General features: G+C 34.7%; 1 protein-coding gene across 6 annotated transcripts in view; it reads left to right on the forward strand.

Moving 5' to 3' along the window:
• prkcz (protein kinase C, zeta) overlaps positions 1 to 22,194 on the forward strand; it is a 141,681-nt gene that overhangs the window by 95,408 nt on the left and 24,079 nt on the right. For all 6 annotated transcript variants that reach the window (XM_051117813.1, XM_051117812.1, XM_051117815.1 and 3 more), the window contains 9 exons: positions 3,869 to 3,921; positions 4,405 to 4,593; positions 9,356 to 9,453; positions 9,640 to 9,726; positions 15,801 to 15,936; positions 16,023 to 16,110; positions 16,420 to 16,539; positions 18,998 to 19,077; positions 21,729 to 21,818. In XM_051117813.1, coding sequence (XP_050973770.1) covers positions 3,869 to 3,921; positions 4,405 to 4,593; positions 9,356 to 9,453; positions 9,640 to 9,726; positions 15,801 to 15,936; positions 16,023 to 16,110; positions 16,420 to 16,539; positions 18,998 to 19,077; positions 21,729 to 21,818 — 941 coding nt within the window. The remainder of the gene's footprint in view (positions 1 to 3,868; positions 3,922 to 4,404; positions 4,594 to 9,355; positions 9,454 to 9,639; positions 9,727 to 15,800; positions 15,937 to 16,022; positions 16,111 to 16,419; positions 16,540 to 18,997; positions 19,078 to 21,728; positions 21,819 to 22,194) is intronic.

A 22,194-nucleotide genomic window follows, 5' to 3' on the forward strand; every position in this document is an offset into this window, starting at 1 on the left:
GACATTGTTAAAATAGTCCGTGTCACAGTGGTTCATAAAGTCATTATTTTTGTTTCCTTTGCGCAGAAAACGTATTGTCATAGCTTCATAAAATTAAGGCAAGGCAAGGCAAGTTTATTTATATAGCACGTTTCATACACAAAGGTAATTTAAAGTGCTTTACATAAAAGGAAGTAGAATAATCATAAAAACAATAATAAAAACAATAATCACAAAAATGGAAGTAGAATAATCGTAAAAGCAATAATCACAACAATAAAACAAAGAATTTAAAAACTTTTAAAATGATGTACACTACCGTTCAAAAGTTTGGGGTCAGTACATTTTTATTGTTTCTTTCTTTTTTTTTTTTTTTAAGAAATTAATACTTTTATTCACCAAGGATGTATTAAGTTAATAATTAAAAGTTTATTAAAAGTTAATAATAAATAATTTACATTGTTATAAAATATTTATATTTTGAATAAACACTGTACTTTTTAAACTTGTTATTCATGAAAGAATCCTGAAAAAAAAAATTACAGGTTCCAAAAAATATTTGGCAGCACAACTATTGATATTATCCAACATTGATCATTCCAATAATAAATCCGCATATTACAATGATTTCTGAAGGATCATGTGACACGTAAGACTGGAGTAACAGCTGATAAAAATTCAGCTTTTCATCACAGGAATAAGTTCTATTTTAAAGTATGTTAAAATAAAAAATATTATTTTATATTGTAAAAACATTTTGCAATATTACTGTTTTTTTTTTTTTTTTTTTTTTTTATCAAATAAATGCAGCCTTGATGAGCATAAGAGACTACTTTAAAGACTATTACAAGTCTTACTGACCCCAAACTTTTGAACGGTAGTGTAAAATAAATTTTAAACAGTTAGAAATAGGAAAAGATTATACGTGGTGCAATCAGTTCGAACGTAGCACACTGCTCATTCAGTAAATGCACAGCTAAACAGACGTTTTGAGTCTAGATTTAAATGTAGGTAGTGTTTAAGCACATTTGATCTCTTCTGGAAGCTGATTCCAACTACGGGCAGCATAATAGCTAAAAGCGGATTCCCTTTGTTTTGTGTGAACCCTTGGTATTTCTAACTGACTTGATCCTAATCTGAGTGGTCTGTTAGGTTTATATTCAGTGAGCATATCTGCAATGTATTTAGGTCCTAGGCCATTGAGTGATTTATAAATGAGTAAAAGTACTTTAAAATCAATTCTAAATATAAGTGGAAGCCAGTGTAAGGATCTGAGGACTGGTGTGATATGCTGAGATTTTCTGGTTCTAGTCAGAATCCTGGCAGCAGTGTTCTGGACGAGCTTCTGCTGTCTAATGGTCTTTTTGGGAAGGCCAGTGAGAAGACCATTACAACAGTCCACCCTACTTGTGATAAAGGCATTTCTCCAAGTCTTGACTGGAAACAAAACATCTCATTTTTGTAATGTTTTTGAGATGATAGTATGCTGAATTTAGTTACTGCTTTGACTACTGTAACTAAGGTCTGACTCCAGAATCACAACAAGATTCCTGACTTGATTTTTAGTTAGAGTCAAGGTATGTATTCACCTTGAGAACTTCCTCTTTGCTTCCAAATGCAATGACTTTAGTATTCTCCTTGTTTAACTGAAGGAAGTTCTGGCACATCTAACTGTTAATTTCATCAGTGCATTGACAGAGGGAGTCAATGGGGCTGTAGTCATTTGGCGATAAGGTTAGGTAAATCTGGGTATCATCAGCATAGCTGTGATTTAGTTAGTGATTTAGCTGTGACTTAGTGGGAGCATATACAGGCTAAACAAGAGTAGGGGTGTAAGAAAATATCGATACATGTGTTTATCGTGATATTTTGTTTGGAGATACTATATCGATTCTCAAAAACGGAATATCCATATTTAAAAAAAAGTAATCATACAAGATTCATGACATTTTGAGCTTATATCTTGACCGCTAGATTGCAGTCTTCTTATCTCTGAACTTAAACAGTGACAGGAAATACTATCATAAGGGCACGCCACTAATGTTAGTGTTAATGGAGGATGAAAGAATAGTTCCTGCTCCCGCCTCGGTGTAAAATATGGCGTCATTTCGGCTCTTGAGGTAACGTTCGGTAACAACGCGGCAAGCAGCGGAAGCACCCTATGCATTCGAGGCGGCGCCGTCGCCGCGGTTCTGCTGATTGCAGCGTCCAGTGAAAGGAGAGGGTGCTCGCTGCAGAGCCAAATGGGAGGAGCTGGAGCTCTAGCTCCCCCTTGCTGGAGGTAATGGGTGGAGATAGACACCTAACCACACCCTAACCCTACCCCTTACCCTATCCTAAACATAACTCCACCCATTAGTTCACACAGAGGTGGAGCTGGACATCCAGAGAGGGGAAGCTGGAGGCCATTCGGCTCTGCAGTGAGCAGTACTTGAGTGAAAGGGCCTTCGCGCCGGGCGCGGTGGGGTGTCACCTTCTCTCGTGGTGGGGCAGTTTTGTGCAGTTGAGGCGGTGCTCGCGTCACGGTCTCGGTTATTCCACGCGGAGCATAATTACAAACTGAAAAACTTGCAAAATCCAAAACTTGTGAAATTCTCACAACAAAAAGGTTCTCAGAATGTCTAATATCTGTATTTGTTTTGTTGTTTTACAATTCTTTTGTTTTCTTTAGAAATCCTGTAAGCACTTTATGTTGTATTGATATTAAGCAGATGTAATTCTCAAGTTCTCAAGACATGGTTACAGTTGTAAACTTAAATTGTAAAGCAGGGTCTTAAAATATATATGGTCCATTTATAAAAGCTTACATTTTATACATTTAATAACTAAAGAATCTTGCAAGCACTTTATTCTCCCCCTTTACTCGTTCTGCACAAAAAGTGATTCCATAACATTGAATGGTTTGCATATGGTGGTGTGTTCTTAATTACAGCTTTCCTAAAATGATGTCCTATTCATAAAATAAGAAATATCCCAATATATCGCCTTGTTTACAATATCGCAATGTATCGCAACATATCGTATCGCAACTCCTATATCGTGATGCGCATCGTATTGCCAGATTCTTGGCAATACACATCCCTAAATGAGAGTGGCGCAAGAATTGAGCCTTGAGGGACTCCACATGTCATGGACGTCCACTTAGGCTTATGCTATCCTATACTCACATAATATGACCTGAACCAATTGAGAGCTATACCAGAAAGCCAGACCCAGTTTTCCAGTTTTGATCAAGTGTTCACCCCTGAGCTCTTAATGCATTGTGTTTCCTTCTGGAGCATCATTGAGCATTTGAACCTTTGTAATAGTTGCATATGAGTCCCTCAGTTGTCCTCAGTGTGAAAAGATGGATCTCATACAGTCATTGTTAGAAAGGGTTCATATACACAAAAATGCTGAAAAACCAATGAATTTGTTGGATCAAGCATATGTAAACATTTTTATAAATTTAACTATAATTTTTCTTTTGTGGACTGTATGTAAATGTCTTTTATGTGAGATATCTTATTCAGGTCAGTACTAAGTAAAAAAATAACATGTTTTTTTGTATGATCCCTCTTATTTTCTTAAAATTATTAAAATGTTGCAGATTCTGCAAGGGGTATGTAAACTTTTGACCTCAACTGTACTTTTTCCTATCCACTTTAATATATAAATTCATGTATTATTAATTATTCTTTATGTTCCTTATTATTTTTTTAAATGAATTATAATTGCATTGAAATAAACCGTCTAAATGAATCTATTCACTATAATGAATTAGCCATCCCAATCCAGCTACTGTTACACGTAATGGGAAATAATGTACATTTTTTCAATGCTATCCCTTCTAATATGTAGATAAAATATATTGTTAGTAATAAAAACTCTCTCTTTCTCTGTCTCTCAGTCCCTTTTTTAGCACACAACCGGAAAGTGGAGAAAACTGAAGATGACACAGAGGTAAGATCAGAACAGATGCATCACAAACATTTACGGGATCTCATTCAATAATAATTGTTTACAAATGAAGAGTTCAGATGCAAAACCAGCTAAAAGCCATCTTGGTCAAAAATGAGATAATGGTAGTGAGTGAATGCTCCTGACACATAGTATACATCCATCAAATACTTTTGCTACAAACTCGCTAAATTCCAGCCTCAGCCCAATCAGAAGCACCAGTACTTACATAGAAACCTATACAAGATAGCCAGAAATAAATGCTAATTTGAAAGAAATACGTCAGATGGATTTAGAGGCTTTTGCATCTGAACCCTTCAAATACTCTTATTCACATTAGTCATATCTATAATGTTTGTACAGAAAGTCAGGAACACATGTAACATGAAATCTCACTGTATCTATCCACCGTTTTGTGTGTGTTTGATAGAAATTGTGTAATAGTTGTATAATATTGCATAATAGTTTTCCACTGTGTGCACACAGGATCTAAAGGCGGTGGTGGACGGTATCGAGGGGATTCAGCTCTCTCAGGGTCTCGGCCTGGGGGACTTTGACCTGATCCGGGTCATCGGTAGAGGCAGTTATGCTAAGGTGCTGCTGGTCCGACTCAAGAAAAACGAACAGATTTATGCCATGAAGGTGGTGAAGAAAGAGCTGGTCCATGATGATGAGGTAACACACTGTAGTCGTGGTGATGATATTTTAGGGTGGGGCTACTTCAGTTTCATCACGATTGTACTATATAGGTTTAACTGAATCCTGTCTAGGTATATGTTCCGATTCTTTCTGTTTGTCAAATTGCAAAAATAAGATAGGAGATGAAATTGATGCCATTTGAAAAGTTTGGAAATGTGATTGTAATTGTCACCTGTAGATGGTGCTGTGGGACTGTGCTCCTTTTAAATCGCTAAGTCTTCCCATCATCACTAGTAACTAGCTTTCGTTTCATCTTCAGGGGTTTCACAAGCTCATTCATACTAAAGATGAATTTTCCTGTGCATTATATATATATATCTAATTTTTATTATTATTATTTTAATTTCTCTTACATTTTTAGGAGCCAAATAAAGCTCAAAATCATCGTTATTGTTATTTTCCTGAGCATGGCATCAATCAAGAACCATCAAAAAAATACAAACATCTACAGATAAAGAATATAAATAAATAAATAATCTTGGAATGATTTCTAATTGATAGATGGAGTTTAAAGCAGAATGCACAGATTTATAAAATCCTCATAAGAGTTAAATTACTCACTTTGCCGCAACGTAATTTCGTGCGTCAGTCTGTTTTAAAAACAGCCTGGTTGCGCCCACATTCAAACTGTCAAAGTAAAGAGATTGCTTTTTTGTGTATTTAGGTTCTTGCTTATTAATTTCACTTGGAAAAACTGAGCTGAACGTACAATTATTGTAATGTATTTATTCATTTATTTACACTATCATTCAAAAGTTAGTTCGTTTTAAAGAAATGAATACTTTTATTGAGCAAGGACACATAAAATTGATCAAAAATGACAGCAAATATATTTATAATGTAACGAATGATTTCTATTTCAAATAAATGCTTTTTTTAAAACTTACTATTCATAAAAAAATCCTGAAAAAATTTTAATGTATACAGTTTCTGTAAAAATATTAAGCACCACATCTGTTTTCTACTGTTTTCTTGAGCACCAACTGCTGAAAATTCAGCTGAAATACTGACATCCATCACAGGAATAAATTACGTTTTAAAATGGTTATTTTAAATTGTAATTATACTAGATTAGTATTACTGTTTTTACTGTATTAAATAAATGTATCCTTGGTCAGCATGAGAGACCCCAGATTTTGAACAGAATTTATGATGAAGCTAATACGACATTAAAAGTCATTATTCTGTTATCTTTTGCTTGTGAAATCAAAGAGAAAACAAGTTTCTGTGCACTGCAGCGTTAGTCATATCTCTGACAATAACCTGATATGTGTGAACAGGCGTCAAATAGAAAGACAAACCGAACTCTCTACAGCTATTCATTACAAAGTAAACTCTGTACAGTCAGAGCCATTGTGTCTTTGTAAACTTGGCTAACTCAGGAATATAAAGCCACATGGCTGTCCGCTAACACACATGAATGAAGCTTATGAAGAGCAGAGGTCCTTACAGAATGACAGAGACATGCAGTTGACCTCTGAATAAGCACAAACAATGTAATGGCTTCCTGGAAAGCAGGCGTTTCTTCGAGGAATATGTGCTCCGTCTGTTTTACTGTACTGTACATGTGTGTTCGATCTATGTATGTTGTGCACTCACCATTCACACTCATTAAGGTTAATGAACCTAAAAATCTAATGATGCGTTCAGTTTGGGATTTCATGCAACAAATTGCAGTTTAACAAACTGTGAATAAGCAATAAGGTACAAAATGTTTTGCTGTATTGTAAATATATAGTCACATAGGGTCTGACTGGAACTATCCATTTTATAGTTCAACTAAAATTATTTTAGCAATTTTTTATTATATTATCATATATGCATTTATGCGCCTCATATGCATCTAGAGAGAGATTTGGGCATGATTAAACTGCAGACTATTAAAGTGGTTAAAAATTAAAATGCTGGAAAACTTATAAGAAATGCTGACTAGGCAAAGCACCTAAAATATACACTTTCTCTTTGTAGATTCATATTAAGTTTAGCTTAAAGTCCCGATGATGAAAAAAAATTATTAATTAATAAAAGCCCATGTTATTTGTCTACTACAGTCAGGTTAACTTAAATGTGTTAATGGTTAGTTGTAGTTAACTATAACAAACCATTGAAACATTTAAGTTTCTTGAATTAAAATAAACATTAAGTAAAATGGTAACACTTTACATATGGTCATTAGTTAACTACGTTAGTTAACATGAACTAAGAGTGAACAATACTTCTACAGCATTTATTAATCTTAGTTAATGTTAATTTCAACATTTACTAATGCATTATTAAAATCACAAGTGTTTGTTAGCATTGGTTAAAGCACTGTGAACTAACATGAACAAACAATGAACAACTGAATTTTTATTAACTAACATTAACAAGGATTAATAAATAGTGTAATAAATGTACACTCTAAAAAATGCTGGGTTAAAAACAACCCAACTTGGGTTATTTGGCAACCCAGCGCTGGGTAAATATTAGACAGAACACATGCAGGGTTATTTTGACCCATCTGGTTGGGTTAAATGTTTTTACCAAACATGCTGTGTTATTTTATTTAAGTCAACTATTGTTTAAACAGTATTATATTGCTGGTTTAAAATGGACTGGAATTTATAAAAACACACAGAATTACTAAAAGCAACAGCAATAATCAAAAGATGAACATCTATTATTAAGCAAGAACACATGGACAAAATACAAGACAAATTGAATTTATTTGGGTAAATACAGCATAGTTTACAATTTTACATACATTTAAACACATTTAACAAGCATTTAGACATAAAAAAAATTTACATTTAAATGTAGAATTTTAATCTTAGTGTATTCAACCATTCTCTGTAATCACTTTTCACAGAAATAGTGCTAATTCTCGTGCCGGTGTGTCACCAAAATCTGAGCCAGTGACGGGCTGCTGTTCGCTGGGTTAACTCTCTTGTCATCCAAGATGTTCATGTCTTTCTGTCTTCAGTCGTAAAGAAATTATGTTTTTTGAGGAAAACATTTCAGCATTTTTCTCCATATAATGGACTGATATGGTGCCCATATTTTGAACTTCCAAAATGCAGTTTAAATGTGGCTTCAAACGATCCAAGCTGAGGAAGAACGGTCTTATCTAACGAAACGATCGGTTATTTTAATAAAAGGACCCAACAAGTTGATCCCAGCATTTGGGTTAAAAAAAACAACCCAGGACCTGGGTAAAAATATTAAAAATAACCCAATAAAATTAACCAATGGACTGAACCCAGCATTTGGGTTAAAAAAAAAAAAAATAACCTAGCATTTTTTATTTTATTGTTCATTGTTCGTTCATGTTAAGTTAAGTTAAGACATTAATGTTAACAAATGGCACCTTATTGTAAAGTGTTAACACTAATATATATATAAAATGAAATTTTCAGCTTTATGCAAAGGCAGGATTTCTAAAATAAGTGAAACTAAAATTAAATTTAAAGTAAAAACTATATACACATTTTTAAGTAAAAACTAATTCTAATAAAAAATCTAGTAGTATCTCAACAATAGTAAAATGACGTTCTATTTCATTAGAAATCCTGGAAACAAACTATTTTAGAAGTTTGAGGTCAGCAGGTGATAGTTATTAGACAAGACAAATCATTCAGCTGATAGCAGGATGATTGACAATTCCACTGGTGGGGGAGGACAACTTGGAAAGAAAGAAACAGAGAGAAATGTAGGAAGAGAGAAAATAATATATATATAAAAAAAATCATCTGTTTCTCTTCATGTCTTTATGCTGAGACTGCTTTCCTGTAATCTGCTTTCCACTCGTCCAGGAAATTAAATTGCTCTGATTTTGGAAATCAGATTGTGTGTGTGTGGGTCAGGTTTCGTCTGCATCGTGGAGCTGAACGTCCCATTAGGAACACAACTTAATAAACATGCTAATTAAAATCAAAAAATCCATAACGGTTTCTGTAAGTGTCAGCCGATAGAAAACATTAGCTCGGTTTAAAAACAATATTCGCCAAAGGAAAGTTCCAGACATGACAGAAAAACAAATGTGTTTGTTTGGGCTGAGCGCTCTCATTTCACCCTTAGCCTCCAAAAAGATGTTCATTGTCATTTTTCAGCTTTCAGCTAGTTGTTGGGTAACAGACGTTCTCTTGAATTCTTTGTGCTGATTATAAGTGTTGCTTAAGTGTTGACAGCACAAAAATACTTGAGTTTATCAGCCCATCTCTGAGCCGTGTCTTTACACTCAGAGATGTTCTCGATACAGATGTTTTGTAACATCCTGTCTGGACGGTTTGTGTAAACTTGCTTCTGACAGATTCAAAAATTGGGTGTTAGGTGTTTATTTGAAAGATGCTGTACATTATATACCTTTCATGACTGATCTTGTGATTTATTTACATGTCTGTTTCTCTTTTCTCTGTTCCTTTCTGCACTGTACATGTCTTTTTAAAGAAGAAGAGAAAGGTGCTTTTCTTATTTAAAACATTTCAATTCCGAGATTTGACTCCCCAAAGTGACAGCATGCAATAGTGCCAAGTGTTTTCCGCTGTTAAATGATCAATAGACCAGGTTTTTCTCAGAAAACACAGGCTTGTTTTTTTCTCTGTCCTACAATAGTTCCCCAATAGAGGCGGTGAAACTTCATGTCCTCTCCTCTAGTTCTTAGAAAGCAGTGAAACATCTTGCTGTCATGATCCTTTGCAGTTCATTATTCATCGTAAGTCAAACATCTCTCTCTCTCTATCTTTTTTTTTTTCTGATGTAGGATATTGACTGGGTCCAGACAGAGAAACATGTGTTTGAACAAGCATCAACCAATCCATTCTTAGTGGGACTTCACTCTTGCTTTCAGACAGAGAGCCGGTGAGAGGAGAATGTATTTCATTCAGCAAACCTCTTTTCAGTTGCACATTGAAAATTAGAAACGCTCACCACCTGAAAACAACTTTAAAAGTCTGATTTCGAGTTATGGAACAGGGTTGTCTCTTTCACGACTTTAACATACGAAACAAAACACAAGCTTAATGAGCGTCTTCTGCTTTCCATTAGGCTGTTTCTAGTGATCGAGTATGTGAATGGAGGAGATCTCATGTTCCATATGCAGAGGCAGCGGAAGCTTCCAGAGGAACATGCCAGGTGCGTGCAAGTAATAAAAAAAAAAAAATGTTTTCATTTTATTTATTTAATTGTTAATTTGATATTTTCAGGTTACTTAAATTCTCAACTGGTGGGTTTCTACCCCCCAAAAATGGGTCACATGACTTATTTGTGCAAAATACAATAAAAACAACAGTGTTGTGCAATATTATTACAATTTAAAAAACTGTTTAAAGGGGTCATTGACTCACTTTTACATGTTGTTTGAACATTAATGTGTGTTGGCAGTGCATGTACAAATCTACCCTAAAATGATAAAAATCCATGCAGTGGTTTTTAATTAATCTTTAAAAATTATATCCCCTTTTTCAAATCGAGCCGTTCTCAAATGCCTGTCGTTGTGGCATCACACCGTCAGAGGCCGCTCCCACAATAGTTGATTAACATGAGCATTGTACCTGTTACATGATCAGCTGTAACAGTCCAACCTCTATGTTTCGATGCAAGAGCAGGGATGTAAATTAGACAAAAATATCTCAGATTGAGCGATTGAGGTGTTGTGTTGCTGGATGTAATAATGAACTTAGTGATCGCCATTTACTCCCGACATCTGAGCCGCTGAAGATGCAGTAGATTACGTTTGTTTGTGAAGGGAATGCGCCTCCCGATCTACATATATCCGTCTATGTTCGTACAAATCATTCGTGATCCAGCTTCACTTACAGCAGAAGTGAGTTTAAGGGTTTTTTTTTATGAATCTTTGCGGTCGCCTTTCCTAATAATTGTGCTATTTAGCAAGTTTAGCGGCTAAACGCGGCTAAAGTAAACCGGCTCGTCACTCCACAGAGAGAAGAGAGGGGCGGGGCGAGCAGAGCTCATTTGCATTTAAAGCAGCCTCGACCAGAATGAGATGATTTTTGCAAAGCTGATTTTGGCAAGGTGAAAAGGGTGTTGTTTTACACAACCGTTGAGAATTTTTAACCAAAGTATATTATAGACTTTTAATTAAGACCCTAAAGAATCATATCAACTTAAAAAAAAATGGGCATCCGATGACCCCTTTAATGTACTTTTGAACTTATTCCAGTGATGGCAAAGCTGATTTTTCAGCAGCCATTACTCCAGTCTTCAATGTCACATGATCCTTAAGAAATCATTCTAATATGCTAATTTGCTGCTTAAGAAACATTTCATATTATTATCATCAGTGTTAGTTCACCCAAAAATGAAAATTACCCACCTCAAGTCATCCTATGTGTATATGACTTTATTCTTTCAGCCGAATACAATCAGAGTTATATAAAAAAATGTCCTGGCTCTTTCAAGCTTTATTATGACAGTGAATGGCTGTTGATTTTTTGAAGTCCAATAAAGTGCATCCATCCATCATAAAAAGTACTCCTCAAAACTCTGGGGGGTTAATAAAGGCCTTCTGAAGTGAATCGATGTGCTTGTCTAAGAAAAATATCCATATTTAAACTTTTATAAACCGTAATCTCTCCAGCTGATGATATAGGATGTAGGCATAGCGTAAGCTTTGGTGAGAGTATGCTAGTCACGTGATAGCCGAGTTTTGTTTACAGCAAAGGAAAACCAGTCTCCTCTTGGCTTATATCAAAATTCTCTGGCATTTTTCTTTACAAATCCTTGTATTTTACTTCTAATTAGTGTTTTGTTTTGTTCTCTCCTCTGCGCTTCTGCATTTAACACTGAATTCGTCGTTGTATTCGCCTACATCATCCACTGGAACACCGATCTCTTGTGAAAGCATGTACGTCAATTACAGGAAGATATTGGTTATCAGTGTTGGGGAAAGTTACTTTTAAAAGTAATGCGTTACAATTTTGCTTTACTCCCTGAAAAAGTAGCTTGTTACTGGAACTTTTAACTTTTAACTTTTTATGGAAAGTAATGTGCTACGTTACTTTTGCGTTACTTTTTAAATCTGGGCAGGGCTTGCTTCTTTGATTTTAATATAAAACAATCCTAATGTAAAAGCCCTTTTACACCAAAAGTGAAATGAATTTACCTCAGGCTGAAAGAAAAGTGCATTTATGCATAAGGTCACTCTTAAGGTCTAAAAAATGAAGCACAAATGTTAGTTTATCTAAAGTAATTATTGCTTTTATCGAAGGTAAATACATTGGTAAATAAAATGGGATTAAATACATCAAGGATATTTGTTTTATTTAACATATTTACATGTTGCAGGGTTGCATTATATTCTTTGCATTTCACTGTTTTTATTCATTTTGAGGAATACTGAATCTGTTTTTTGAGTGAGATTAATGCATGTTCACATTTAGTCTAGAATCACATCATGTTACATACATAACATAACATCATGTTTACTCCCAATTTCCCGACAGGAGACTTCAATAATAAATGGGAAAAAGTAACTGGCATTACTTATTTGAAAAAGTAACTCTTATCTTAGAAATTCAAAAGTAATGCGTTACTTTACTAGTTTTTACCTGAAAAAAATAATATTATTACGTAACTCGCGTTACTTGTAATGTGTTACCCCGGACACTTTTGGTTATGGTATTGATAAGGAGATAATGGTTTATAAAGTTTTAAATATGGATGTTTTTCTTACACAAATGCATTGATTTACATCAGAAGGCCTTTATTAAAGAGCAGGTCACGGTCTTTTAAAGTGTCCTAATGTTGTGTTGGAGTCCCCTACAACAGGTTTAAATGCATCTTTGCAGGTCAGAAAACATTGTAATTTTCTCAGAATATGCTTTTATAACATAGTCATTTGTCAGTGATTTCAAAATGGTTTGTTCGAACCCTCCCTTCCATAAGCCTACTCCGCTCTGATTGGTCAGCTGGCCAAGCCTGTTGTGATTGGTACTCCTCGTACTTGAGCAAGTTAGTGAGCACTACCATTTGTGTTGCCAAGTCCACAGTTGTTTTTGATGTCACGCATTGAAGCGACCCCAATATATAATATTTAGCACCTGCAATGTGAATTTACCAGAGGAACCCTGACAAAAAGCGTGTATTTTACACCCTGGAACAGGGGATCCCCCTCGAAATGCGATTGAGCTCCTTTTGAGTAGCAATTGGGTGGGTTTTCTTGTGAAAACCTGGCAACCCTGAGCATGCACCTTTACATAAAAAATAACATAGCAAGCAAATCGTTAAGGCGATTCTGAGTCAGCTCTTTCTTTTGAGAGACAATATGTATAATGCACTTTTTTGATTAACAACTTTGCAGACTGTTTACATTGAAGGATAGCTACGTTAAAAACTGCAAAAAGATATTTTTCGAAAACCCATATGACCTGCTCTTTAACCCCTTGACGCCATGTGGAGTACTTTTATTATGACTTCATGCACTTTATTTTGCTTCAAAGTCTCGACAGCCATTCACTGCCATTATAAAGCTTGGAAGTGCCAGGACATTTAAAAAAAAAATCTCTGATTGTATTTGTCTGAAAAAAGAAATTCAAATACAACTAGGATGGCTTGAAGGTGAGTAAATCATGTGGTAATTTTTATTTTTTGGGTAAACTATCCCTTTAATATTTTTATGAAAACAGTGATATATTTTGTTCAGAATTCTTTGATGAATATAAATTTCAAAAGACCAGCATTTATTTGAAATAATCATCTTTTGTTACATTATAAACTTTCCACTGCCACTTTTGACCAATTTAATGTGTGTTAGCTTAATAAAACTATACTTTTCTTTCAAAATTATGTATTTTTTAAAATTTCATAAATTAGTGTTGCTACTAGTGTGCGCAAGCCAGGTTTATGGTGCCAGGCTCATGGCAGTTGCTCTGGCACCATTGCAGATGCCAGTCTTCAAAAAACATAACTCATTTGGGTAGTTCTATTAACTTGAAATTATCCATCATAATGTTTAAACCAAACCCACACCCTAGGTTTGAATGCAGATCTCATACACGTCCATTAGGCTATATTACTCTGAGGCAGGATGGTCTGTTAGATGATGATTTCTCCTCACTGAATCCTGTTACAGCGACTGATCAGAGCGCTGCTGTAATGCCCCCTTTCACACGTCTGATAAACTGAGATCAAACACGGGCTAATTAGGTGAGTCAAGCGCATCCCGACCGGCCCTATCAATATGCGTCCTGCACACCACACATATGCAAATGCACATGCTAATTACGGGTAATGAGCCTAAATATTCATGAGTCGCTCCTAAAGGTCTCATGAGCCCTTGCTGCGTGCCGACATGAAGCGAACACCGGGGAGTGCCAGACGTGAAACCTGATCGGAAATGTCACCGTTCATTTTTCCTACTTTGAACTTTCCTTTTTTCTTTTTATCTTTGTTTTTTCGAATTTTAGACAGGCAAATGCTGACAGTTAGAAGCACAGCTCCCACTTGGGGAAGTTTTGGAAAAGTTGTTTATATACATATTTGTCTAATGTTCTGTGTTGATTTCAAATATGTTGACTTTTCGGCAAATTGCTTGGTTTCCTTGATTGCAGCATTGTGCTGAGCAGCCCCGCCCACTGTGAAATCTCATTGGTTCACAATTCCACTCCTCTTAACTGGACACTAAACTTAAAAAGTTCTTATTGGGTTTGTTTACACTGCACCATTTCAGTGTTTTTGCTTGTAACTGGACACTTGTCACATCGCTAATGGTTAGGACAGATTATTACACAGTACCTCAAATGTTGAATGCTTGATTCTGATTGGTTAATTATTTTTTTTTTTTTTTAGTTCGTAAAACCTACTTTTTCAAACTCGTCCTAGAAAAGGACGAATAACGCGTGAACTAATTCTACGAAGAGCACACAAAAATGGATGTGAGGCTATATCACAGCAACAGTTTGGCGTATTGAGACCAAACTTGGTGTTTGTTATAACAAGCATGACCTGAGGCTACCTGCACAGTTTTGGAGCAGCGCCACCTAGTGGTCAGGAAATATGAAAAATCTGTATTTTTGCTTATAAACTCTTCCTAGACCATTGGTCCAATTTTCATCAAATTTGACTCTTCTTCAGACCATGCTGGCAAAAAGTTATGGATTTTATGTTGATATATGAAGTTTTTGTTTAATGCATCAACGAATTTGCTGGAAAGATGCTAAATTGTATCTGAGCCTGTATTTCTGCAAAGCTTTGACATTTACGCCAAACTTTGTATGTGCCATTGTCACCTCACACTGACCACACCACATCAATTTGGTAACAGCACCACCTATTGGTCAAGAGTGATAAACCATTCATTAACCATTAGTTATGAAATTTCCAAAAATGTTAATAACTTTTGATTGCATTAGCCTGTTGCATTGAAACTGGTCTCAAAATATTTCTTGGGTCATGCCAACAACATACATATCTTCCTGTCCACCGTTTTGATTTACGTTGAAAACCTACTTTTTCTAACTCCTCGACTACCGTTAGTCCAATTTTGACCAAAATCAAGTCAGATCATCTTCAGACTGTGCTGACACAAAGTTATGGATTTTGTTTCGATAGACAAAACTGTTTTTGCATAGCAAAGCAACACATTTGAGCCATAATGCCAAAATGACTCTGAGGCTTTATCTCTGCAAAGCTTTGGCATATTGACACCAAACTTAGTATGTGTCACCCATTTTGAGTAAAATTATCCTAAAATGGCTTCAATTACTCATTGCTTCAGTTGCTCTGATGCATGCTGCCTTGCTTGCCTAGTGCTTGGCCCCTTAATTGCTGCTTGCAGCTGTATTTCTGTTTCTAATAAATGATTTTAAATTTCTTGTTCATCAAAGAATCTTTAAAAAATGTCAGGTTTCTGCAAAAACATTAGCACAACTGTTTTAATATTGAAAGTGATAGGAAATATTTATTGAGCACCAAATCAGAATTTTAAAATAAAGGGTCGTGTGACATTGAAGACTGAAGTAATGATGCTGAAAATTAAGATTTACAGGATCACAGGAATAAATAAAAATATATAAAAATATATATTAAAATAAAAAACAGTTTTAACTGACAGTGGTTTTTCACAGTATAACAAAGTTTTGCTGCATTTTCAAACAAATAAACATAAAAAAAAGTGTAATTCTGCAATTCGTCTTCAATTATTCCTCATCTGTATGTTTGATAATGATTTTTTCCCCTGATTCCTACAGATTTTATGCTGCTGAAATTTGCATCGCTCTTAATTTTCTGCATGAGAAGGGCATTATTTACCGGGATTTAAAACTGGACAATGTACTATTGGACCAGGATGGCCATATCAAAATTACAGACTATGGCATGTGCAAGGTAAAACCTAATGCTAGTAAAAACATACTGTAAACACAGGGTAGAATTCAGATTTTTTATATAACAGATTTTTAAAATTGTTTCAGGAGGGAATCAGACCAGGTGACACCACCAGCACATTCTGTGGGACGCCCAACTACATCGCCCCAGAGATCCTGAGGGGAGAGGACTACGGTAGGTTTGAATCCATACATGATTGACTTGATTGCACAGACACTATTTGAACTGAACTGAGCTGGATGATGAAATCACTGAGTTCAATAATGAACTGACTTTAACTGTTGTCCCTTTGCATTATCAACACACTGTTTTCCTGTTTAATACTGTAAAGTTGCTTTGACACAATCTGTATTTTTAAAAGTGCTATGTAAATAAAGGTGACATAACTTGACTAATATACTTTAGTAATTTAAATTAAAAAACTGAAACTGTTGAGTGAATCACACTGATAAAGATTGAACTTGCTGATTTTCTGTCTCTCAGGGTTCAGTGTAGACTGGTGGGCTCTGGGTGTGCTCATGTTTGAAATGATGGCAGGCCGATCTCCCTTCGACATCATCACTGACAATCCTGATATGAACACAGAGGAATATCTCTTCCAGGGTGAGCTCTTGTAAATTCGACTGAAACTATGTATTATGTATGTATTAACTTCCTAATGAAGTTACTGTCCACTAGGAGTTCTGCTCAGTTGCCAAAGGCAGTTTTTACTTGCATTTGGCACTTACTTAAAGTTTCTACAGTGATGCAGTCTTGACTGATACATATTAATCTGTGCATCTTTTTTCCACTCCGTTAACTTCAAGTTTTCATTTTTTTGAAATTTAGACAAAAGATTAGTCACAAATTATCAACATTTTGTTAACAGTGTATTTTAATTTAAATTGTTTAATTTAAATCTTTATTTCATCTCGTTATTATTATTGTTGACAAAAACTGTCAAGCATTCTTTCAATAAAAACAAATATAATTTAGTTTTACATGAATATTTTCAACCCCCTCTCAAATTTTCCCCTTAAATGATCTTCACAAAATAGAAAAAAAGATTCACTTTTCAGTTTTATCTCTGATTTGTTTTTAAAAGTAAAAAAAAAAAAGCAATTTGCTAGCACTCTTTCTGTTCAGTCATGCAAATTTGATTTCCTCAAAGCTTGTATGACTGAACTGAAAGACTGAATATGTTTTGAACATGATTTCATTAGGATAGTTGAAGGTTAATATTTATATCTTTACATATTTAATTCAAGCATACAGTTCATTTTAAATAACTAGAACATGCCTGTATTATAATTAATTAATATAAATTAAATGTTTCCTTTATATAAAGACTATTCATGGTAGTATTAAAACATTTTCACTTAGATATGTGCTCGTATTTGAGGTACAGTGGGTTAAGATGGTTTATAGTTTAATATGGTTTATAAAATTAGATTTTATTACTAGTTATGGTCCAGTTAAGTTTTTATTTTTTTCGTAAGATGTCTCTCATGTTAACCTAGGCTGCATTAATTTGATCAAAAGTATCGTAAATACTAGCTATTGTTGTGACATATTATTACAATTTAAAATAACCATTTTTTAAACTTTATTATGTTTTAAAATGCAATTTATTCCAGTGATAGCAAAGCTGAATTTTTTGCAGCCATTACTCCAGTCTTCAATGTGACATGATCCTTCAGAAATCATTCTGATATGCTAATATCATTTATTATGATTATTATGTGTTAAAAACAGTTGTTTTGCTTAATATTTTTGTGGAAACTAATATATGTTTTAAGGATTCTTTGATAAATAGATTTTTTTTTGCAACATAATAAATTAGATATATCACTTTTGATTCATGTGATTTATCAATACTGAATAGAAGTAATAATTAAAAAAGAAAAAAAACTAGCCGTGTGTGTGTGTGTGTGTGTATATATATATATATATATATATGGAGTTTATTTTTAAAAATCATGTTTTTTTTTTATTAGGAAAAAAATAACTAAAAAAATACAGCGAACTAACACAATAAAAACATGATAACATAAAAAACATGACTTTTAAAAATGTAAAAAAAACGGAGTTATCTGTTTTTGCAAATAAACTCTTTATATATATACATATATATAGCAAATTCTGTAACATATATATTATTTAACGTTTGTGAGCCCTTCCTGGCACGTGTGTCATTTCTTTATGAGACATTCTTTCATCCCCCCTTTCCTCACCTCCCGTCCATCTCCAGAGCAGAGACTGTGTGGTCATCTGCTTCCCTGTCTGTTCTCTGGTGCTCCAGCCGAGAGGGCAGCGTGCTCCTGGATCCCTCTCATTCATACAGACACACACGACATGAACCTGGATCTCTCTCCACAACCGGAACTCCATTCCCCCCATCCAAACCTCAGTTCGTCCATATGCTGCAGCGCCGTCCCGGTCCAACCTCCCCCCGGCCCTACACGGCCTCCCCCTGCCGGCGCTCCGCCGCCCACCCAGGAGCAGGGCAGATGCTGCCACCGCCGAGCCAACACTTTAGCCGCTTTCGGGCCGCCGTCCAAACCGCGTCACAGCAGCAGGGCAGAGCCCCAGCGAGACCTAAATCCCTTTAGCTTTTCATTCGGAAAAGAAAACAAACAGGGGATGTGGCATTCAGAGAGGGGAAAGATAAACGCTCGTCTGCGCTGCGTCTTTGAGAGAGATGAAATTTAACAGGCTTTACTTCTGGACGGCCGCCCGAGATGCGCAACTGTAAAAGAAATCCGAAAATGCAGGGATGAGACGTATTAAAAAGACATGTTTTTTTACTTTTTGTGGGGTGTTTTAAATCCACTTAACACCGCGACAGAATTTTATGAATTTACAGAAATAAACACAGAGCGGGGAGCAATCTTTTGAGTCTTTGATTGAATATTGAAGGGTTTATTCAGGCGTCTGTAGCGCGTGGGCGTACGAGCGAGAGATTTTGTGCGTGTGGGTTAAAGCCTGTCTCTCTCGAACGCCGCCGCACAACACGACGGCCATACTCTGCAAGAATGACTCATACTCTTTTATCTTCTGTCTTCCTTTTTTCCTCTTTCAGTAATTTTGGAGAAGCCGATACGGATTCCCAGGTCATTGTCTGTTAAGGCTGCGAGTGTGCTGAAAGGCTTTCTGAACAAGGTGAGAACAGGGTGTACTTATGTGAACGAACGCTGTAATGTGCAATACAGCTGACGTGTTTTTGCAAAACACAGGGAGACAAGAAAAAGAGGGTATATGGAACGAGACTGTGAGGAATTGAGAATTAAAAAGCTATTGTGTAAACTAGTATTGCTGTATTTCAAATAGTAGTTCATGTAGCAATGCCAAGGTTAAGGGTTTCCCAATACCTTGAATGTACTGTAAGGTGCTTTAATAAAAGATTTCTGGAAGAACATTTCCAAACAGTCCTACCATCTTCAAGGTCATGCTTCTATTAAGGACTATACTGTAAGTCCGTGTGATTTTCAACTTTCCAAATAAAGTGTTTAAATGCTGAATTCAATGAATTTGTACTACCCACAACCCTGAAATGAAATGCACCAATCAAAGAAGTCACTGTTACCATGGAAACATGATTCACAGTAATTTCCACAGCAGTGAGTTTTTGGAGGCTAGCGGCAGGTAAAATTAGCTAATGTAAGCTGTAGCGATAGGAGAAGTCATGTGTTGTTTCAGTGTTGCTGTATTTTCTGTATAACAATATATAAAAATATATTGTTATCTAAAAACAATCATTTAGAATAATAGCTATTTAAGACAGTAGTTGTATTTTGTGTGTATATATGTAAATATGTATAAATATGTATGTATGTGTGTGTATATATATATATATATATATATATATTTATATTTACAGATATAACTAGTACTACTAATAATAACTAATACTAATATTACTAAAATACTAATATTAATATAAAATTATATTATTTATATAATGTATTATTTAATTAAATTTAATTAATTAAATTATTTAATTAAAAAAAATATATATATATAAGTATATGTATGTATATATGTGTGTGTGTGTGTGTGTGTGTGTGTGTGTATATATATATATATATGTATGTGTGTGTGTATATATAAACATTTTTATTAAATAATCTAATTTATATTATTATTAGTATTAATTATCAAGTAAAAAAACTAATAAAATAATATTAACAATTAGTTAATTGTCTATAATTAGATAATAATATATAACAATCTATATATATATATTTATGTATGTATGTGTGTGTGTGTGTGTGAAAAAGTTTAATATATTTTAATATATTAGTATTATCTAATAAACCATTTTGTTTCAATTATTTTTATATATAAATATATATATATAGATAGATAGATAGATAGATAGATAGATAAAATTAAAAATTTAAATTAATGAAAATATAGCTTAATATATTAATATTATCTAATAACTATCGTTTATAATAACTATAAAAGACAAAAATGTAAATGTAGTCGTTATATGAAAGGAATTTATTTCAGTATTACTGTGTATTTACTGTAGCTATTCTGTTTTATATTTTTAGTTAAATATTTCATCCAAACAAAAAACATTGACAAAAAAAGGTCAATTTAGTCACTGTATGGAAGTAATTTCAGTGTTACTGTATATTTATTGTACATATTCTGTTTTATATTTTTAGTTGCATATTTCATCAGATTTTCTTTTCCTTTTTTTTTTTTTTTTTTTTTTTTGTTTTTTTTTTTTTTCCCAAAAATTCAGTCATATATCCACCTTACACTTCAACATGGAACATGGAAGTAAGCCTATGGGTGAGACTTCCAGTTTACTATCCACTATAGGGAAATAACGAGAAGAATAACAATGTGCAGTAAACGGAAAAACTGTTTGCACTACAAACCAGTGTATTCGTAGTTAAGATAAAACTTTAAAATAATATTGTAAGACACAGCTATTTGCAGTATCAATCAGCAAAACAAGCTTTTTATACGAAATAGATTGATGCGGATGAGACCGGAAGCCAGACCCATAAAATTTAGAAATGGCTGTGCCAAATAAGGTGGACATAACAACTATAAAAGACAGTAGTTGTATTTTGTGATGAGCAAACCCAGACTGATTCAGTTACACCATACATAATTCTTTGCTTAATGAGTAGTTTATTCTTTTTCCTCTGAAACCTTGATCACTGTTGCGCTCCATTACACATAAAAGATGGATGAGAAACAAATATGCTCAGAGGGAGGGAAAAAAAAAAAAACACGTCATAACTCATGAACATTGCACGCTGAGGTTTATAAATGAGGGTCTTAACTCTACACAAATGTGCACACAGTTTGCCTCTGATTGAACAAATATATGTGCTATAATAAGGAGGGTCATCATCCTCCAGATGAAACCGATCTCTTGAGGGTGCACATGCTTCTTTTCGTGTGCCCGTGTGCGTGTCGGCTTGATTAAATCTGTGAATAATGAAGCGTTCTCCTTTAATCGTCGAGACAAATTGCATTTATTGAAGCTCTGGGGTTCCTCATACTCAACAGCAGCCTGTAATCAGTGTTATCAGCCTTCTTAGCCGTTGCCTGATTCATTGGGATTAAATGAGCGTAGATCAGCTCCCAGACGCTCCCAGACCCCTAAATCCTCATCTAACATCTCAAAGCACAAGATAACGTCAGCAACATATGCAATAGTGAATGTGTTTTGGGTTAAACTCAGTTTTCCTGAAATAAAGAGTACATGAATACGTTTTCTAAGTTCTCTACCCAGTTCTGGCTTTTGTTAGGTGTGTTATTAATAGGATGTGTGTTCTTTCCAGGACCCGAAAGAGAGGCTGGGATGCCAAGTTCAGACCGGATTCACAGACATCAAGTCTCATACGTTCTTCAGAAGCATAGACTGGGACCAGGTAGGGCTAACATGGCTTTTTGTCACTTTTTAATATGCGGAGACCATAAAAGGTCTATAGCACAAACCCAAACCCAGTGATTAAGAAGTTATTCTGAGCAAGAGTTGAAAATACTATTTTAGGCTATTTAAGCAAGAATTACAGCAACTTATTCAAAGTTGTTTATGAAGTACACTTCATAAAACGAGAGGATGTAGTGTGTGGCCATTGATAGTTGGGCGTTATCCTCCGTACCAGCAGGCAGAAATGAAAGAGAATATCAAATGAGATTCAGCCTTTGCTGAAGCGGCACAAGGTTTAAGGGGGATGTTAATTGGTCTGGTATAAATGATGCACACAATGCTGAAACATGAAAGTCAGTGAGAGAGCATACAAT

The sequence above is a fragment of the Labeo rohita genome, chromosome 8 (assembly GCF_022985175.1).
Source record: "Labeo rohita strain BAU-BD-2019 chromosome 8, IGBB_LRoh.1.0, whole genome shotgun sequence".
NCBI lineage: Eukaryota > Metazoa > Chordata > Actinopteri > Cypriniformes > Cyprinidae > Labeo > Labeo rohita.